The sequence below is a fragment of the Panthera uncia genome, chromosome E3, assembly GCF_023721935.1.
Source record: "Panthera uncia isolate 11264 chromosome E3, Puncia_PCG_1.0, whole genome shotgun sequence".
In the NCBI taxonomy this organism is placed as follows: domain Eukaryota; kingdom Metazoa; phylum Chordata; class Mammalia; order Carnivora; family Felidae; genus Panthera; species Panthera uncia.
The window spans coordinates 1,880,601-1,897,657 of record NC_064815.1 but is presented as its reverse complement, the minus strand read 5'-3'; the positions used below and the strand labels follow the sequence as shown (position 1 = coordinate 1,897,657).

General features: G+C 57.4%; 1 protein-coding gene across 1 annotated transcript in view; it reads right to left on the bottom strand.

Annotated features, from left to right (window-relative positions):
* Nucleotides 1-328: 328 nt before the first annotated feature.
* The window catches only part of METTL22 (methyltransferase 22, Kin17 lysine), a 141,198-nt gene continuing 124,469 nt past the window's right edge, over nt 329-17,057 (bottom strand). The window contains exons 2-10 of the mRNA XM_049639356.1: nt 14,567-15,026; nt 9,165-9,205; nt 8,931-9,075; nt 6,199-6,270; nt 4,811-4,864; nt 4,022-4,102; nt 3,707-3,809; nt 1,692-1,860; nt 329-453 (exon numbers count right to left, since the gene is read on the bottom strand). Coding sequence (XP_049495313.1) covers nt 418-453; nt 1,692-1,860; nt 3,707-3,809; nt 4,022-4,102; nt 4,811-4,864; nt 6,199-6,270; nt 8,931-9,075; nt 9,165-9,205; nt 14,567-15,026 — 1,161 coding nt within the window. The 3' untranslated portion in view covers nt 329-417. The remainder of the gene's footprint in view (nt 454-1,691; nt 1,861-3,706; nt 3,810-4,021; nt 4,103-4,810; nt 4,865-6,198; nt 6,271-8,930; nt 9,076-9,164; nt 9,206-14,566; nt 15,027-17,057) is intronic.

Sequence of the window (17,057 nt, the reverse complement as noted above, 5' to 3'; positions counted from 1 at the left end):
GGAGGAGGAGGGGGAGATGGTGGGAAAGGTTGTAAAGCAACAGGAAGGGGTGGAGACAGGAGGGCCAAAGAGAAAAACATAAAAAATCAGACGGAGATGTGCTCCTGTGATAGAAGCTGAGCAGGGAGCCCCAGGGCAGGAGGGGAAGGAGCTGGGCTGTGGGAGGGAAGGCTGTGGTGCAGATCATGGCACGGAAAACACGGGCAATGACACGACTTCCAGCCCAGAGCAAGAACGCTCTCCGGCTGCTGCTGGGAGGCAGCAACGGCCCCCAGAAAACAGTCTTGAGGCCTGTAACGTACACCTGCCACATTTTTAAAACGATAAAATCTCAAGCACATCACTTTGTGAGCTTTTGATTTTATTAGAGATGTACTCTAAGAACAGTCGAGAAGCCGTGCTTGGGGATGCGGTGGGTCACATCACCGGTTCCACAAAGATCTTCCAGAGCTCCTGCAGCAAACAGAGAAAGCGGGGGTTCCTGAGTGGCGCAAAGGAGACCTCGCGACGTCAGAGAGGCAAGTGATTCACCACGGAGGACAGCACACAGCACACGAGCTGCCCCAAGGGTGGGGAGCGCCTCCTGATTCTGTCGCTCTGCCTCGCCACGGGAGAGCGAGGAGCTGGACGGACGAGAGGACGTCACGCAATCAAGATGGGCCAGAAGAGGGTCAGCCAGCCACCGCTTTCCTGTCTGGGGAGCTCTTAAGTGCCATGCCCCGTGGCCGCTGACTTTCCGGGCCGTGTGCCTCTCCTGCCGCGAGCAGGTGGAGAAGGTGCAAACACACACCAGCTCCTGGTGGCGGCAGAGGACGGTTGGCCGTCTGGGGGGGGCGGCCCGGAGGCAGCGGAGCCAGAAACACAAGGTGGCTCCTCGCGTGCGGCAACCACACGGATTCAGCGCCGTGCTTGCTGGGCGGGCTCCCTGTTGGCCCTCCTCCCCCCTGTCCTCCTCAGAACTCCACCTGGTCTCCACGCACCCGGAGAAGGGGCACCCACAGCCAACAGGCAAGGAGAACAAAAGACATTAGTCCCAGACCTTTGGACTGCAGCTCCCAGTTACGTAAGTGATTATTATCAAGGGTAATTTTGACTTCTCAGATTTCCTCCATGAGGGGGGTTTAAAGCTGTAACGGGAAGCGGCCGGGCCCCAGCTCCGTGGCTGCCTGGTGGGGTGACTTACCTGGTCTCGGCATCAACTGAGGCCGGGGAGGAAGGAGCTCGGCCTGGTACCCGGCCCGTGTACCGCTACTGGGAGGCTTCCTCAGAGGCCTGGTCTGATGGACCCAGCGGGCCTGGTCGGAAGGGCCACTGGCCATTAGACAAGCCTGCCCAGTCCGGGAGGCCAGCCCATGTCCATGGCGAAGGTGTGGCCTCCAGCACTGGGGCTCCTGCATCGAGAACCCCACCACGTGCCCCCGGCGGACTTCCTGCACCCCAGCCGCCTCCTGTGCTTGGCCCACTTCCTCCGCAGCAGGAACTGCCCGCAGGGAAAGAGCACCCTGTAAGTCCAGGGCGACAGACGGCCCGCGGGCCCACGTGCAGACACGGTGGCCCCTCAGGATGGGGAGACCCCACCGCCGTCTTTGGTGCCAGCCGCCCCTCTGCCCCGGCAGCACCGGGGTGCGGCGCCCGCGTGTGGGGGCCCTGGGTCCGCGGTGTCGCGCACGGCAGTGACATCCCGCACCTACCAGCTGCTGGATGCGCTCGTAAACCAGGAGCTGCGGGAAGGAGGCCTCCACCCGTTCCACCGCGAAGCGCAGCCGGCCGTCAGCCAGCCCCTCCAGCCGCCGCAGCCAGGAGCGGAAGTGGTCGTACGCCTCGCATGTGACGTCCAGGTGTCTGAGTGTGAAGTTCAGCCTGCAAACAGGCAGGTGACACACACACGCCTCGCCTTCCCGCCGCCTCCCCGACCGCACTCCCCACCGGTGGATCTTCACCGCGCGCCTACTGGTGCTGAGCACTGGGCACGCTTCCTTCCCGAATCCACAGGGGAGCCCGGGAGGTGGTTCCACTTCACAGATGTGGGAACCGGGGCTCAGGAAAGTTGAGTCAGGTGCCTGAGATACCACCGCCGGACAGACGGGCCCCGCCCTGGACTTCAAAGTGGTGCAGGAGGCGGACGCAGAACACCGCCTGCCGGCTTCCCCACTTCCCCAGCACAGAATCTGTGCGTGGGGTGCCCACGGCTGCATATGTGACCAAAGGACGAAGGGCAGGGGCCTCAGGGCAGTAGGCGCCGAAGGCCGCCGGGAGGGGGTGGGCCAGGGCGACTTCAAATGGGTCCTTCCAGAGCCCTCCCAGCCCAGCTGCTCGGCCATTTCTCCACCCCAACCTGCAACACGATTCGACCTGAAACTCAAATTCTTTGCCTCTTTCCCTTTGCTTCCCCACATCTTTTACTAAGAAGAATTTCCAACAGTGTGATGGACGGCCCCACTTGCACCACCACCAGCTCACAGCCGCTGAGGCCCCTCGCACACCCAGAATGGATTATTAAAAAGCTAAGGCCAGCCACCACAGCATTTCTCCCGCGAAGATGGACACAAGCATCTCAAAAACATAAAGCCTCTTCTGTTTCTTTGTTTCACCTAAAACAAATTTAATGATAATTCTTTATCATTCCAACATTCAGTTGGGGTTCAACTTTTCCTGACGGTCTCGCGTTCTCCCTGGGTGGTCTATAAAACCAGTCTCCAAATGAGATCCACATGCTGTCAGTGGTCACGTGTGCCTCAAAGGGGCTCCTCGACATTTTAGGTATGAACGATATGCCCAGATGGATGGTGTGGACACAGCCATGGTCATTTCCATAGGGCGGATTTCTAGATGCTGGACTGCTGGCTCACTAAGTACGTTTGGTTTCACGGCTTTTTTTTTTTTTAAGATTTTATTTTTAGGCAATCTCTGCACCCAACATGAAGCTGGAACTCACAGCCCTGAGATCAAGAGTGGCAGGCTCTACTGACTGAGCCAGCCAGGCACCCAGGTTTTATGGCTTTTGCTACATATCCTGAATTGCCTTCAGAAAAGTTGTGGACTAGGGTTCCCTGGGTGGCTCAGCTGGTTGCGTGTCCAACTTCGGCTCAGGTCATGATCTCACGGTTCGTGAGTTCAAGCCCCACATCGGGCTGGCGGCTGTCAGCACGGAGCCTGCTTCCGACCCTCTGTCCCTCGCTCTCTGCCCCTCACCCGCTTGCGCTCTCTCAAAAATAAATACACATTAAAAAAAAAAAAGGACAAGTTATGGTCTACAACATGGTCGGAGAAAACCGTGTGAAAGGTGTCTGCTTCTACCATGAAATGCCACTCCCTCAGCGGGAGCCCCAGGGCTTCCGGGTGGAGGGGTCCGTCTGCATCAGGGGAGGACAGACGGACAGAGGCCTGGGGTGCTGAGGAGACAGATGGCGTCCCGGAGGGGACGTTCAGAGAGACAGGCCCTGGACAGCGTGGTGGCCACGCGTCCATGGTGCAGCTACGTTCAAGGGCTCGTCTGCTCGCAGACTAGCATGACAGGCTCCCTGGCGCCCCTCAGCCTTCCTCTCCACCGGCAGGGCGGGGGCGGCCGCAGGTACACACAGGGCCGGGGGATGACACAAGGTCACGTGTGGGAGGGCAGCACGGGCTGGCACACAGCAGGGGCTCCGTGCATGCGCGTCGGGCCGGCGCGGACAGGAGCGCACTCCAAGGGGGGCGCGGAGCTCACCGCTTCTCCACAGACAGAATGGCCGTGCAGGCGTTCTGCAGCTTGTGAGCGAGGCGGGACAGGGTTTCAAACAGAGCGTCGGTTAGGTCATCGTCGTAAAACACTGCGGGGAAGGAAACAGGCATGAGGGGAAAACCCACCACCACGGGCAGATCTGCCCCTGGGAGGACCCCCGGCACCGCACCGAGTCCCTAGAAACGTGCCCCCGCGATGGTGCTCAGGCTGGAAACCGCAGGCGGGCACGGCGGGCGCCTGGGGGCTGGGAGGGCTCCGCGGAGGAGGGGCGGGGGCACCGCTGCGACCAGGACGCCTCACCTTCAGCCGCAAGCAGGATGGTGGTGTGGCTGTACAGGTCAGAGACATCCTCCTGCGACCAGCTGAAGGGGACCTCCGGGTCTGTGGAAGAGGAGAGGCCACTCTGTGCACGGCCCTTCCCCCGTGGGCCAGCTGGGAACGGCGGGCACCAGCAGGCAGGGCTGCACCCAGCAACGGCACGTGTGGCTGCCAGGGGTCTGCCTCCCCACCGAGGGGCGGGCACTGCTGCCCCGTGAACTGCTGTGCGGCCCTGAAGAGGGTGCTTCCCCTCCCAGGGCATCACACTGGAGTGGGCATTACTAGACATGCCCTCAAGGGCGGCTGGGGAGCTCTGGGGCTATGGGCAGACCCTCGACACGCAATGACTCTCCCACCTGACACCTGACGGGAAAGGACACTTTACACACAGCAGGCAGTTCACACAAGCATGTAGGTCCGACACAGCCTGGGTGATCAATTCAGAAAACTCCCCCACCGGGGGGCCCTGTCCTTAGGACAGGACAGAGTGCTATGTGCGAGGCTGCTTCCCAGCCCTGGGCAGGTGCTCAGCCCTGAGCGCCAGGCCTCACCTGTAGCTCAGGGGCCACTGTGCCTACTGTACGGGGACGCTCCCAGTCTGAGTGACAGAGCGGGTGGAAGGTGCCAGGAGCTGACACTCATCAGCCGACGGAGAGAAGTGGCCGTGGGCCGAGGGGCTGTGGCACAGCCGGGAGCCTGCAGCTCAGCCCAGGCCACAGGGAGCTAGGCCAAGGGGCTGTGAGTCCGCTGGGACGGGGGTGGGGGGCGCACCTGTGCACAGGTCGTCGCGGAGCCAGTCCAGTTCTTTGACCTTAACCACACCGCCTGCAAGAGCAAAACGAGGCAGAACGTCCAAACTCTAGTAACAGTCGGGGAAGAAGATAAGCCTTCCCATTCTACGCCGAAATCCCTCCATCCAGCACGGATCCCTTGGCCAAAATCCCTTGGCCAGCACGGAGCGCCAAGCATCAGGTCTGGCACCGGACATGGGGAATACAAAGGTGTATGAGACGTGTCCCTGTCCTCGGGGACCGGCAGCCCAGGAGAGACTGGCGGGTGGGCACACACCGACAAGGCAGGGGTCAGGGCACTGTGATGAGGACAAGCCGAGCAGAGGAGGAGAGAGGAGCTCAGGTTCAGGCGGGGGTGTCAGGGAAGGCTCCAAAGAAGGTGAGTCACACCTGCCCCTCCCATGCCACCCTTGCTGACTAGGCATTCGACAAACAATGTGACGGGGATCAGGCAGGCCCTGTGGCCCAGCAGGGTGTCACCCAGTCACACACAGGTCAAAATGCAGTGGTTCAAGGCGAAACCAGGCTCTGGTAGGGAGCTGGGACCTCGTCTGGAGGTCTGAGCATGATTAGGGGCAGCAGCACGAAGGGCCAGGGGGGGAGCCTCAGACAGGCTAGGGTGACCAGAACAGAGGGAGCCCTGTGAGGCAGGCGTCGCAGACGGCAGGGCCAGACCCCAGCGAGATCCGGGACAAGCAGAGGGGTCCGGTGTGCACTCAGACAGCAGTGGAAGACCTGGAGGGCCTGAGGCCCGTGGGCTGGAGCGGCCGGACAGTGGGAGAGCGCCCCCGGCTGCTTGGGAAGGGTCTGCACATACAGTCAGGGGAGGGTGGCCGCTGCTTCCGTCGCATGAACTGGATTCTGCGGGTTGGGGGGAGGGGTGGGGGGAGGAGGACGACGGTCTGGGCAGAGGGAGGAACTTACGACGTGAGTGCTCTGCTTGCCAGTGAGGCAGTCAGTGGAAAAGGGAGGGGGAGCAGGCAGGGGCCAGCCCACGAGGGCTGGGAGGCAGAGGGGCTCAGACTTCACCCTTGAAGCTTTTTCAGAGGGGACTTAAGGGGTCAGGCTTCCATCGTCACTCTAGATGCTTCCCGGAGGACACCTTGGGCGGGCCACACAAGGAGCTGGGAGACCAGGTGGGGGCCACTGCGATGTCCAGGAGGGAGCAAGCTGAAGCGGGACATGGCAGGGGATGCGGGGAGGAGGACAGGGCGCGAGGACGGAGTCATCAGACGTGAAGCTCTGGGAAGCCAGGGCGGTGCCCAGAAGGGCAGTGGCCAGACCCCATCTCCCAGTGTCACAGTACAAGGTGCTTGTCCCACCTGCCAGAGAACCCTCCCCCCAGCTGGAAGACCCACCGGGCCTCACCTCCAGCGGCAGTCAGGTGGCCGTTGAGGGCAATATTTCGCTGGCACATGGCCAGGAGATCTGCGCCGACATCTGGAACAACAGAACGGCAGGCCATAAGACCCCAGCCGTCACCACACTGTCATCCCCCCGTTTCTGCCTGGAGAGAGCTGGGACGACAGCATGACTGCAGAGAGGCACAAGACGAAGAGGAGAGCGTCTCCCGCGTGCGCACTGCCACGGTTCAGTGTGCTCCCCTTGAGGCTCTTCTCGATGACCTTTCCCTTAGGGAAGAGTTGACGGTGCTGGTGGGGACGGACTCTGTGCGCGCTCCAGAGGGAAGGGGTGAGGGCTCGCAGTGCAGTTAGCGCGTGTGACACAGACGCGGGTGTTTGGATGTGACGAATCGAGACGCACAGCGGGTTCCAACGAGCCGTGGGTGCCCTCCCGTGCATGACTCGCCGTCACGGCCGTCGTGCGTCCCGAGCCTCCCACTGCTCTGACCAGGCGGTGTCTCTCACCATTTCAGCACAACCCAGGCACACTCAGTGCATCCATCCCTGATGGGCACGGGGTGTGGGCATTTTACCAAAACTTACCAAAACCCCTAACATGCGTCAGGAGAACGCACGTGTGGAAGGCACCGAAGGCCATTTGGAGACGCCTGCCTGGCCTACGGCTCTGGACGCCCAGACTCTGTCCCATCACTCACTGTGGACTCAAGGAACGCGCAGAGCCTGGTTGTGGGTGGGGGAAGTGCCCTGCTCAGCACAGGGACACATCTGTCCCTTTCCCTGGGCCACTGGCTCGAGGGACTACTGCACACACCAGTCCAGCGGCTTGTCAGTGTTTAGGGCAGTTTATTCTTGTCCAAATAGATCTCGTGTGGGATTCTGACACAGAAAATGGGACAGAAGAGAGCAGCTTTGGCCGAGGGGGCGTGGTGGTAGACCAGAGGCCTGGGGCTGGCCCCCAATTATCCCTCTGCCAGCTGCTGAGGGAGCTCTCACAACTCTGCTCCGTGGAAAACTCTGTTCCATGAACCACCGGCGCCCTCCCAGCGCCCCACATGACAGTAGCTGTGTGTATGACCTGGGGCCAGCCACCCGACCTTAGCCTTAGTCTGCCCACCTGGACAGACTGGTGCCCGGCTCCCTGGCGAATGCCCGGGCTCACTGTGAAGGTACAAGCAGGTGCAGAAGCACGCGAGAGGCCGTGCAAACTGCAGCGTGCTGTCTAGAGGCAAGCTCTCTTCTCTGTGCCAGGAAACCTCCCTCTCAGGGGTAAGACAGCTTGGTCACATCCTGCAGTTGGGCACCAGGCACAGGGCAGAGCACCCGCGGGTGGCATTATGGCCTGACTCTGAGAAGCGCTCGCTGGCAACCGACACAACCCAGTGATGGAGCAAAGGCGGGGGCTGTCCCGCAGACTCCCGGCAGTGGCTGATACAGAGTATCTGCCAGGCGTGCCCCGTCCCAGGCGACCCCCAACCTTCCTTTCCTGTCTCAGAAGCAAAAGATGGGCACCGTGAGCAGGTGGCCGGGCGTCAACGAGATGCAGACCACAGCAGCAGATGCCCCTTCCCGCCTAGCAGACGTGGAAGATGTCAGCCACAGCGACACTAGCTGATGAGCTACTGCCCTCTTACGAGCTGGTTCCCACTCTCTGAAAGGGTGTGTGGGCCAGCGGGGAGCCGAGAGCGCTGCTCCCGCATCGAGCTGCCGGCGTCATCGCCGAACTATGGTTAAGTAAGACATCATCACTGCGGGGAGGGGAGTGAGGGCTACACGGCATTTGCTGTAATATTTTCGCAGTTTCCACGCCGGTATAGTATTATTGCAAGATAAAACACTGAAAGAGAAATCCCTTGGCAATGTGTAGCAAAAGCTTATAAGGGGTCACGCCTGCTTCTAGGAGTCCAGCCTGAGGACTATGAGACAACGGGGCACAAACGTGCTCACCACGGTGCAACGGACAACTGTGAAAAACACAAACAAACAAAAAAGACCAAAACGCATGGCAACCACCAAAATGCCCAGAGATAAATATTACCTGGTCATTAAAAGTCATATTTATAAATAATTTCTAATGAGTTTGGAAAATGCTCTTGGAAAAACATTTTTCAACACTTTTGGCAACACACAGCACAGAATACACAGTCTGATCTCAGCTACTGTCTGGGAGTAGGTACGCTCCAAACAAACAAACAAACAAACAAACAAACAAACCACAAGGGAAAAAACTGTGTAATGATCGATCGCAAAGCTCCCTGCAGACAGCAACTTCATCTGTTCTATTCGCTCCTGGATCTCCTGCATCTAAGACCCTGTCTGGCATATTGCCGGCCAGAGCTCCATAAATTGCACACTGTTGAATGGATCTGGGGTTGGTAACAAAATGAGTAAATTGTATCTGCTGCCCTAGAAAGCTTCCACAACACGTAGGCAAGATTTCTACAACTGAGAAAAAAACGATAAACCTGTTTTCAAGCCTTATAAAAACCATGCTCCTCGCAGTTTTCTGACATGTCTGCTCTTTCCCAGGGTGATGGGGTGTGAGAGGAGCTTTCAGGGGGGTAGCCGGTGCCTCCTGGAGTGAGGGGTCCTGCACTGTGGGTGTGGCCGGAGAAAGCAGCAGAACGGGATGGCAAAATCAACAGCGGCCAAGGCCCAATTCCCAGCGGCTCCTCCCTTTCTGATAGCACGCTCCCTGCGAAGAGACGACGTCCCCACAGCCCGAGGTGGCGGGCTTACCTGTACAATATACCGTGCGTGCCACGGTGGCTGCGATGATGCTGGCCAGCCCCGTGCCCGCCCCGAGCTCCAGCACGGTGCGGCCCTGGAAGAGGTCCCGCTGAAAGAGGATGTAGTCTGCCAGGAGCAGGGCGCCCCGCCACACCTGGAGGAGACACGGACCAGGAATGACAGGTGACGTGAGGCTCCGGGGAGACCCCACAGGGCCACAGGAAGTGGATGGGGCCTACCCACCTGCTTGCCAACATCCTCCAGGGGGGTGGCCATGGTGTGCTCTGGACAGGATGGAGACCAAAAGAGAAAGGGCCACTGTGAAAATGCAGATGGACAGAACACAGACAGACGAGGCGCATGGCATCTGCAAACACGGCCAGATGGGCACTGAAGTCGGGTGTTCCAGAGAGTGGCAGAAACACAGGCCACGCAGCAGTCGGGGCGGAAGCGGGTGGGTGAGCATCACTCACAGTGCAGGCCCTGAGGCTGCTCAGAAAACCGGGTGTCTCGGACCCACAGCCTGAAGACTAGGGTCACCGTGGGTCGTGGGCCCACCTCGTCAAACACGCACACGGCACTTCATGATGCTCGATAACTGCATGTTACATTACAACATACTCCTGTTGTCCTGATCAACTGTAAGCTGGTAGGAGTCACAACGCATTCCAAGTATTTTCTTTTTTCTCTTTTTTAAATTTTTTTTAACATTTATTTATTTTTGAGACAGAGAGAGAGCATGAACAGGGGAGGGTCAGAGAAAGAGGGAGACACAGAATCTGAAACAGGCTCCAGGCTCCGAGCTGTCAGCACAGAGCCCGACGCGGGGCTCGAACCCACGGACCGCAAGATCATGCCCTGAGCCGAAGTCGGCCGCTTAACCGACTGAGCCACCCAGGCGCCCCACTAATTTTTAAATTTTTAAAAATTATTTATTTTTCAGGGGGAGAGAGAGAGAGAGAGAGAGAGAGCGAGCACAAGCGGGGGAGGGGCAGAGAGAGAGGGAGACACAAAATCTGAAACAGGCTCCAGGCTCAGAGCTGTCAGCACAGAGCCCGACGCGGGGCTCGAACCCACGGACCGCGAGATCATGCCCTGAGCCGAAGTCGGCCGCTTAACCGACTGGGCCACCCAGGCGCCCCATTAATTTTTAAATTTTTAAAAATTTATTTATTTTTCAGGGGGAGAGAGAGAGAGAGAGAGAGAGCGAGCACGAGCGGGGGAGGGGCAGAGAGAGAGGGAGACACAGAATCTGAAACAGGCTCCAGGCTCTGAGCTGTCAGCACAGAGCCCGACGTGGGGCTCAAACTCATGGACCGCGAGATCATGCCCTGAGCCGAAGTCGGCCGCTTAACCGACTGAGCCACCCAGGCGCCCCTCCAAGTATTTTCTTACACTTACAACCACACCAGAAGTCAACAATGTAACTTGGAGCTTATATCCTTTCTTAGCTGAACTATGATAAGAAGTCTTCTCAAGCGCAAACTATATTCAGCTAAAGTCGGTGGAGGTACGGGGGCGAGGGGGAGAGAACAGAAATATGAGACCAAAGGGCAAAAGGAAAATGGCAAATACCCTTGCTGTTAATCAGAGCTGGCTGTCGTATTTCTTAAAATTTTTTTTTCAGGTTTATTCATTTTTCAGAGACAGAGAGACAGAGTGTGAGTGGGGGAGGGGCAGAGAGAGAGGGAGACACAGAATCCGAAGCAGCCTCAGGCTCTGAGCTGTCAGCACAGAGCCCGACTCCCAGATGGCAAGATCATGACTTGAGCTGAAGCTGGACGCTTAACCAACTGAGCCACCCAGGTGCCCCGCGGCTGCCATATTTCTAAGCAAGATGGTGACAGCCACCAGAGGAAAATGCACACGGCACGCGCGCAGGGGGGCATGCACACAGTGGGGCAGCTCCGTATGACCGCCAGCCTTGCACAGATCAGACCACACACTCACAACAGGAGCAGGGACTGAGGCCCACGGGGATGTGTCCCCACGCGCCCTCCGTGAGGGTCTGCCCGAGGAAGCGAGGGGGTCCCCGCGCTCTGAGTGCCGGCATCTCAGGGAGTCCCGTGAAAGCCGAGAGCCGTGCATACGAGCGGGGTCCAGAACAGAAGGCAACCTCTCTCGTGCTCAATCAAAGCGGCAGCCACCTGTCCCCGGGCCAGGGGAGAGACCGGTCGTGTGAGCTCCTCCTGAGAATCGGGGCCGCTGCTCTGTGGGCTTCTCCACGGTAAATCTGACCCAAGATTTTTGCCTGACATGCAGACTTAAAATCTGATCCCTGAACGCATGACTGATGCGCTGCCTGGTGGCACCTTGGCTGGACAGGATACTGGTGGTTCGGGAGAGGCCACGTCTAGCCCCGACACGCACCCTTCAGGACTTCAGGCCACCAAAGCCCAACACGTACCCACCCACCAACAACAGAGTCCCTTCACTGAACACTGACTGGACAGATGCCCCCTGAGCCAGGCCAGGGGCCACCGAGGTTGTACCTGATCCTGACAACAGCCCTGTGAAGTAGCCATCACCACCCCACCTACAGACGAACACACTGAGGCCAATGCGCAGCACTGTGGTTGTAAAAGTTATGGAAAAAGCACCTTTTCTCCGAACCGGGCACCATGCCAAACGCTCTGAGGGCAATCTCTCATCTCACCCTCAAAACCACCAGGGGAATGGGCTTGGGTGCTATCTCACAGATGAGGAAAGGAGGCTGACAGAGGCGAAGCAGACGGCCTGAGGTCAGAGCTAGTAAGTGGCGGGCGTGCGGTTGGACCCAAAAGGGTGCCCAGGGATGCGGTGTAAAGAACAATGGGCAGGGGGACCCCTCTGGCAGGCTGAAGAACCTGGAACTGAGAGTGGCAGGGAAGAGGCTTCCCTGGGGTCCTGTTTCTGCAGCCCTGCTCCAGACCCTCGGTGTCGGCTGCCCCCAGCCTGCCCCCTCCCCAGTCTTCGCACCCCCACCATGCACCATCCCCTGGGTGCGGCCCGTCTTTCCTCCCATGGGCCTCCTCCCATGCTGAGCACTATGCCCATGAGAAACTGGGCTTAGCAGATGGGCTGAGACAAAGTCTCAGAGTCTCGTCTATGTCTCTGGACCTGTGGGAACCTCCCTCTCTCTCAGCCAGCCTCCCTCCCTGCACTCAGAGCAGACCCCAGGGACTAAAGCTAACGATGTGACCAGGCACTGTGCTAAGAGCTCTTTGCGAGCCATCTCCTCGTTCTTCACAACTAGAAGTGGTTACATCCATCTTACAGATGAGGAAATAGAGTTTGGAGAGATTAAGGGAACATGGCCAAGGGAAGAGGCACGGGCGTCAGAAGCTGCAGCCTGAGTTCCAGCCCTGCCTCTTCCTCTTCTCTTTGGGTCTCAGTTTATCTATAAAGCAGAGAAAATGGCCATAATTTACTTTGAACCTTGGGTCTGTGGATTCCTAGCAGGTCCATGGATAAAGTTTTTAAGTTTTTGACAATCCCTTGAAATGACCTGGAAACCATTCTCTTTCCGTATTTTTTAATCGGCTTCTCAGATGCGTCCACACCCTGAAAAAAATGACTTGGTTTATGGCTCGGAGGAAAAGGGTGGTCAGGAGACCGACATCAGCTTAGCATCTGCTCTGTACCAGGCCCCGTACAGACACTTACTGGGCATTATTTATTACATTATCATCAAAAGGCAGTATCCTGGACTCTGTTTTATAGGTGCAAAAACAGGCTCTGGGTGTGCAAGACACTTGTCAAAAAGATCACCGGGCTTGTGAGGGTGGTGGGGGGTCAAAGCCCAGCTCTGCCGGTTGCCAGATTCCAAGACCTGGTCCCTTACGTCACAGTTGGAACAAGAGGTTACTGCTGGAAGCTAATCTAATTGCCTTGCACTCCCCTCCCTCGGGGCAGGTAGGATTGAATGACGCTTGCTGAAAGGAAGGGACCCCGCCATGAGGTCCGTGAGATGCACTGGCCGGGAACCTGGCCATACACTGGCCCTTAGCTGTGGGACTTTGTTCTCAGTTTGCAAGATGGTAAATTCTCAGCATGTTAAACACACACACACGCCAGAGGCCGAACCCTCAGTATGAACAACCAAGTCGGCCACTCTCTGCTCAGGGAAGCCAATTAAGTGACGAGTGAGAGCAAAATGAGGCATCGTAGCATTCCCCCCAACCTCCCTGCCAACAGCTCCCCAGAACAGAACTTCCCAATGTTTGGATCAAGTGACATTGAGTAAGAACATAGGCTGTGGTGTAGACAGACCTAAGTGTGAATCGTCATCCTGCCACTGACTGGCTGTGTGACCTGGGGCAAGTTCCTCAACCTCTCTGAGCCTCAAATCTCACATCTGTGAAATGAGCATGCTCACCCCTGGAAAGGCTGTGAAGAATAGAGGTAATCCATGGAAAACATGGAGTAGGGTTCTGGTGTGAATTACACATCACCCCCAACGGAACGGTCTAGAACAGTCGGCCTCGTACCAAGCAGACACTCAGCAACTATGAGTCGTATGGCTGCGCGGATGGAGAAGAGCTGCTCTGCTTCCGAGAGGGCCCTAAGTGACCCTCCGGCCCCAACCTGCACCATTGCCAGGGGTTGTGGGACCCTGGATCTCAATGAACAGACTCAACTCAGAGTTCTTTTCCCCCAAAACAAGCAGTGTCGGGGTGGCAAGAGTCCTGGCTGTGGAGGTGGACGATGTGGATTCAGAACCTCCTCACTGCCCCCCAGCTGCATGGCCTCAGCTTGTCACCTCCTATGTGTACACTCCCCCTGACCCTCAGAGCAGGGCTGTCAAGACTCCTTTTTACGAAGTGATGCAGATAAAATGTCTAAACACAACAGGTGTTTAACATCAGTGGCTCACTTCCGGCCCCAGCTCCCTACTGCTCCTGGCGTTTCTAATGTGCCCACTTCCAAGATCTGAAATCCTGGTGTCATCAAGCCCCTGTGCCCAGCGGTGACCACGTGATGCTGCCCTGCACGTCTGCCAGAACTCATTCCTTCCCTTCTCCTGCCATGTCACCGCCTCCCCTTTCCCAGCTGGCCTCTAGCTCCCAGGCCGTCTGATTAGCCCACAAGCCTCCTCCAGATTAATTCTGGTCCACCTCCTTCTCCCCCCTGCCATGCTCCAGCTCCAGCATCTCCCATGGCTCCCTGTTGCTGGCCAAGTTTTCCACAAACTCTACCCTGACCCATGGCCCCAGCACACTGAGTTGTATCAGAACATCGACGCAAGAGGGGTAAAAGCAGGGCTCCCTGGAGGAGGCGATGGCTAAGCTGATACATATAACAACTAGCAATGTGTTAAGAAAGCAAAGGCTGGGGGCAGGCTCTCCAAGAGGCAGGTGGAGCACAGCAGAGGCCCGCAGCGAGAAAGCGCATAGAAGGGTGTGCAGTGCCTTGCGAGCTACGCCCAGTGGCCTGGACTGTACACTGGGGGCAGTGGGGAGGGGACCTGTGTGTCCTGAACAGCTCCCCCTACTGGCAGCGGCACCACCTGCTCTCAGTTTCTGCGGAGCTGGCTCTGGTCCCTTGTCTGGTCCTACTGCACCCAGACTTGGGCCTGCACACAGAGCCCCCCCCACACGGCCCACACCCTGGGCCGTGATCAGCACTGCGGTGCGACCCACAGCGCAAACCGGACCTGCATTTACCTATTCTGACGATATCCCGGGGGCTGCTCTCTCGTGCTCCATCTGCCAGTGGGTCCTCTTCCTCCTGCGTTAGAATCGTGGGATGTACCTTGTCTCTCGGAGGCCCTGCTGGCTTGGGGTCCGAAGCAGTCGGTGGTCTCCTCTCCACGTCCAAATCCCCGTCTTCGTCCAGCCGAGTTCCCAGCCCCACCTGGCTGGTGGCGTCACTGTGGCCGCTCCCCGGAGGGGGCCTGGCACTGCCCGGCCCGGATGGCGGCGTCTCCTCGGCAAGAAGAGCGCCACGACCATCACCCTCGGCCCCTGAGTCTGTCCAAGAGTCTCGGTTCCACAGAAGCTTGAACTGGGACAGGAAAACTGAAAGGCAAGACGAACACAAAAGGAGAGTGTCTCCAAGCTGTCTCCTCCTCCTTCCAGAAAATCTTATTTCCACCCAGAGTTTTAAACGCCAGATGGAGGCATCCTAATGCCCGCAGCAAAGGCCCGCTGGACCCAGCCCAGATGCTGGGGCCACTGAGAGCAGCTACCACGTGATGAGCGTCTCCCATGAAAACACTTAGCTCTCATTATCTTAGCCCTCCCTGTTGCTATGAGGATAGTGGCACCAGCTCCATTTTTCAAATGGGGAAACTGAGGCTTAGAGAAATTAAGTGGGTTGACAAGGCCCCACAGCTTTGGACATGGCTGAGGCAAGACTCAAACCCGGAGTCTGCTCATTCCTAAACTGCTGCCCTTCACACTACACTGTTCCACCTCTTGAGATCTGGAGGATGGGGGTGGGGGGCTTGGGTGACTCTGCTGGTTAAGTGTCCGACTTTGGCTCAGGTCATCATCTCATGGTTTATGCGTTTGAGCCCCACGTCAGGCTCTGTGCTGACAGCTCAGAGCCTGGAGCCTGCTTCGGATTCTGTGTCTCCCTCTCTCTCTGCCCCTCCCCTGACTGTGGGACAGTCTCTCTCTCAAAAATAAATACACATTAAAAAAAAAAAAATCTGGAGGATGGGACAAGGACACCAAGTAGCCGTCCCCATCTGGTGGCTAAAGAGTTACTGGGACAAGTTTCAGTAAGAGCACAGGTTCCAGAGAGGGGGGCTGGAGGCAGGGGTGCACCCCAGGCTGTCTGACCCCAGGCCAGTCACCGATCTGAGTCCCAGGCTCCTGAGTTCAGGATCCACACGGGACACAAAGAAAGGGGAGCACCACAGAGGCACCTTGGTGGCTCAGTCAGATGAGCATCCGACTTCGGCTCAGGTCATGATCTTACAGTTAGTGAATTCAAGCCCCACGTTGGGCTCTGTGCTGACAGCTTGGAGCTGGAGTCTGCTTCTGCTTCTGCGTCTCCCTCTCTCTCTGCCCCAATGCACTTGCATTCTGTTTCTGTCTCTCTCAAAAATAAATAAACATAAAAAAAAAAGAAAGGGGAGCACTGCACCCAAGGACAGGCTAATACAGGGAAATCAAAGCCAGGGAGGGTGGTCAGGGAGGACCTGTGTGAGGTGACATGTGGAGTCAGGGCTGGGAGGGAAGAACCTTCTGGGTGGAAAACCGGTGAGAGCCAAGGCACTGAGGGAGGAAGTGCATGCAGCGCATAAAAGACGGAAAGGAGCAGAGAAAGATCAGTGTGGACACATAGGCAAGGGCTGGGTCAGGCTGGGCCACACGGGCCAGGCTAAAGAGTTGATTGTATTCTAAGAGCAAGAGGGAATCACTGGAGGGTCTACATCAGGGCACTGACATGATATGCATTTTCAAAAGATCCCCTTGGCTTTGGGGGAGAGAAGCAGGGGGAAGGTGTGCAGAGCAAAGCCAGGGAGCCCGGGTGGGAGGAGCCGGAGGCGAACAAGTGATGCAGGGGGCCGATGAAGGGGGCCAGAATGCCCGTGGTGGGGGTGCCACTGGGAGCTCCAGCCTGTCTCCCTCCTGGACCACGGGCTCCCTGAGGGCAGGGCTTGGGTCATTCCCTGCTGCACTCCCAGCATCAAGTCCTGGTGCCTCTCCCCCTCCACAAAGTAGGTGCTCAGGAAAGCACAGTTTACTCTATGAAAGAGGGCGCTTAAGTGGAGTGAGGTCATGCACCCCAATGTTTATAGCAGTACTATCGACAACAGCCAAAGTATGGAAAAGAGACCAAATGTCCGTCAATGGATGAATGGATAAAGAAGATGTGGTACACGTACACACAGACACACACACAGACACACACACACACACACACACACACACGTACAATGGAGTATTACTCGGCAATCAAAAAGAATGAAATCTTGCCATGTGCAACTACATGGATGGAATTGGAGGGTATTATGCTAAGTGAAATTAGTCCTCGAAAGACAAACATCATAAGACTTCACTCACATGAGGACTTTAAGAGACAAAACAGGTGAACATAAGGGAAGGGAAACAAAAATAATATAAAAACAGGGAGGGGGACAAAACAGAAGAGAGTCTTAAATATGGAGGATAAACAGAGGGTTACTGGAGGGGTTGTAGGAAG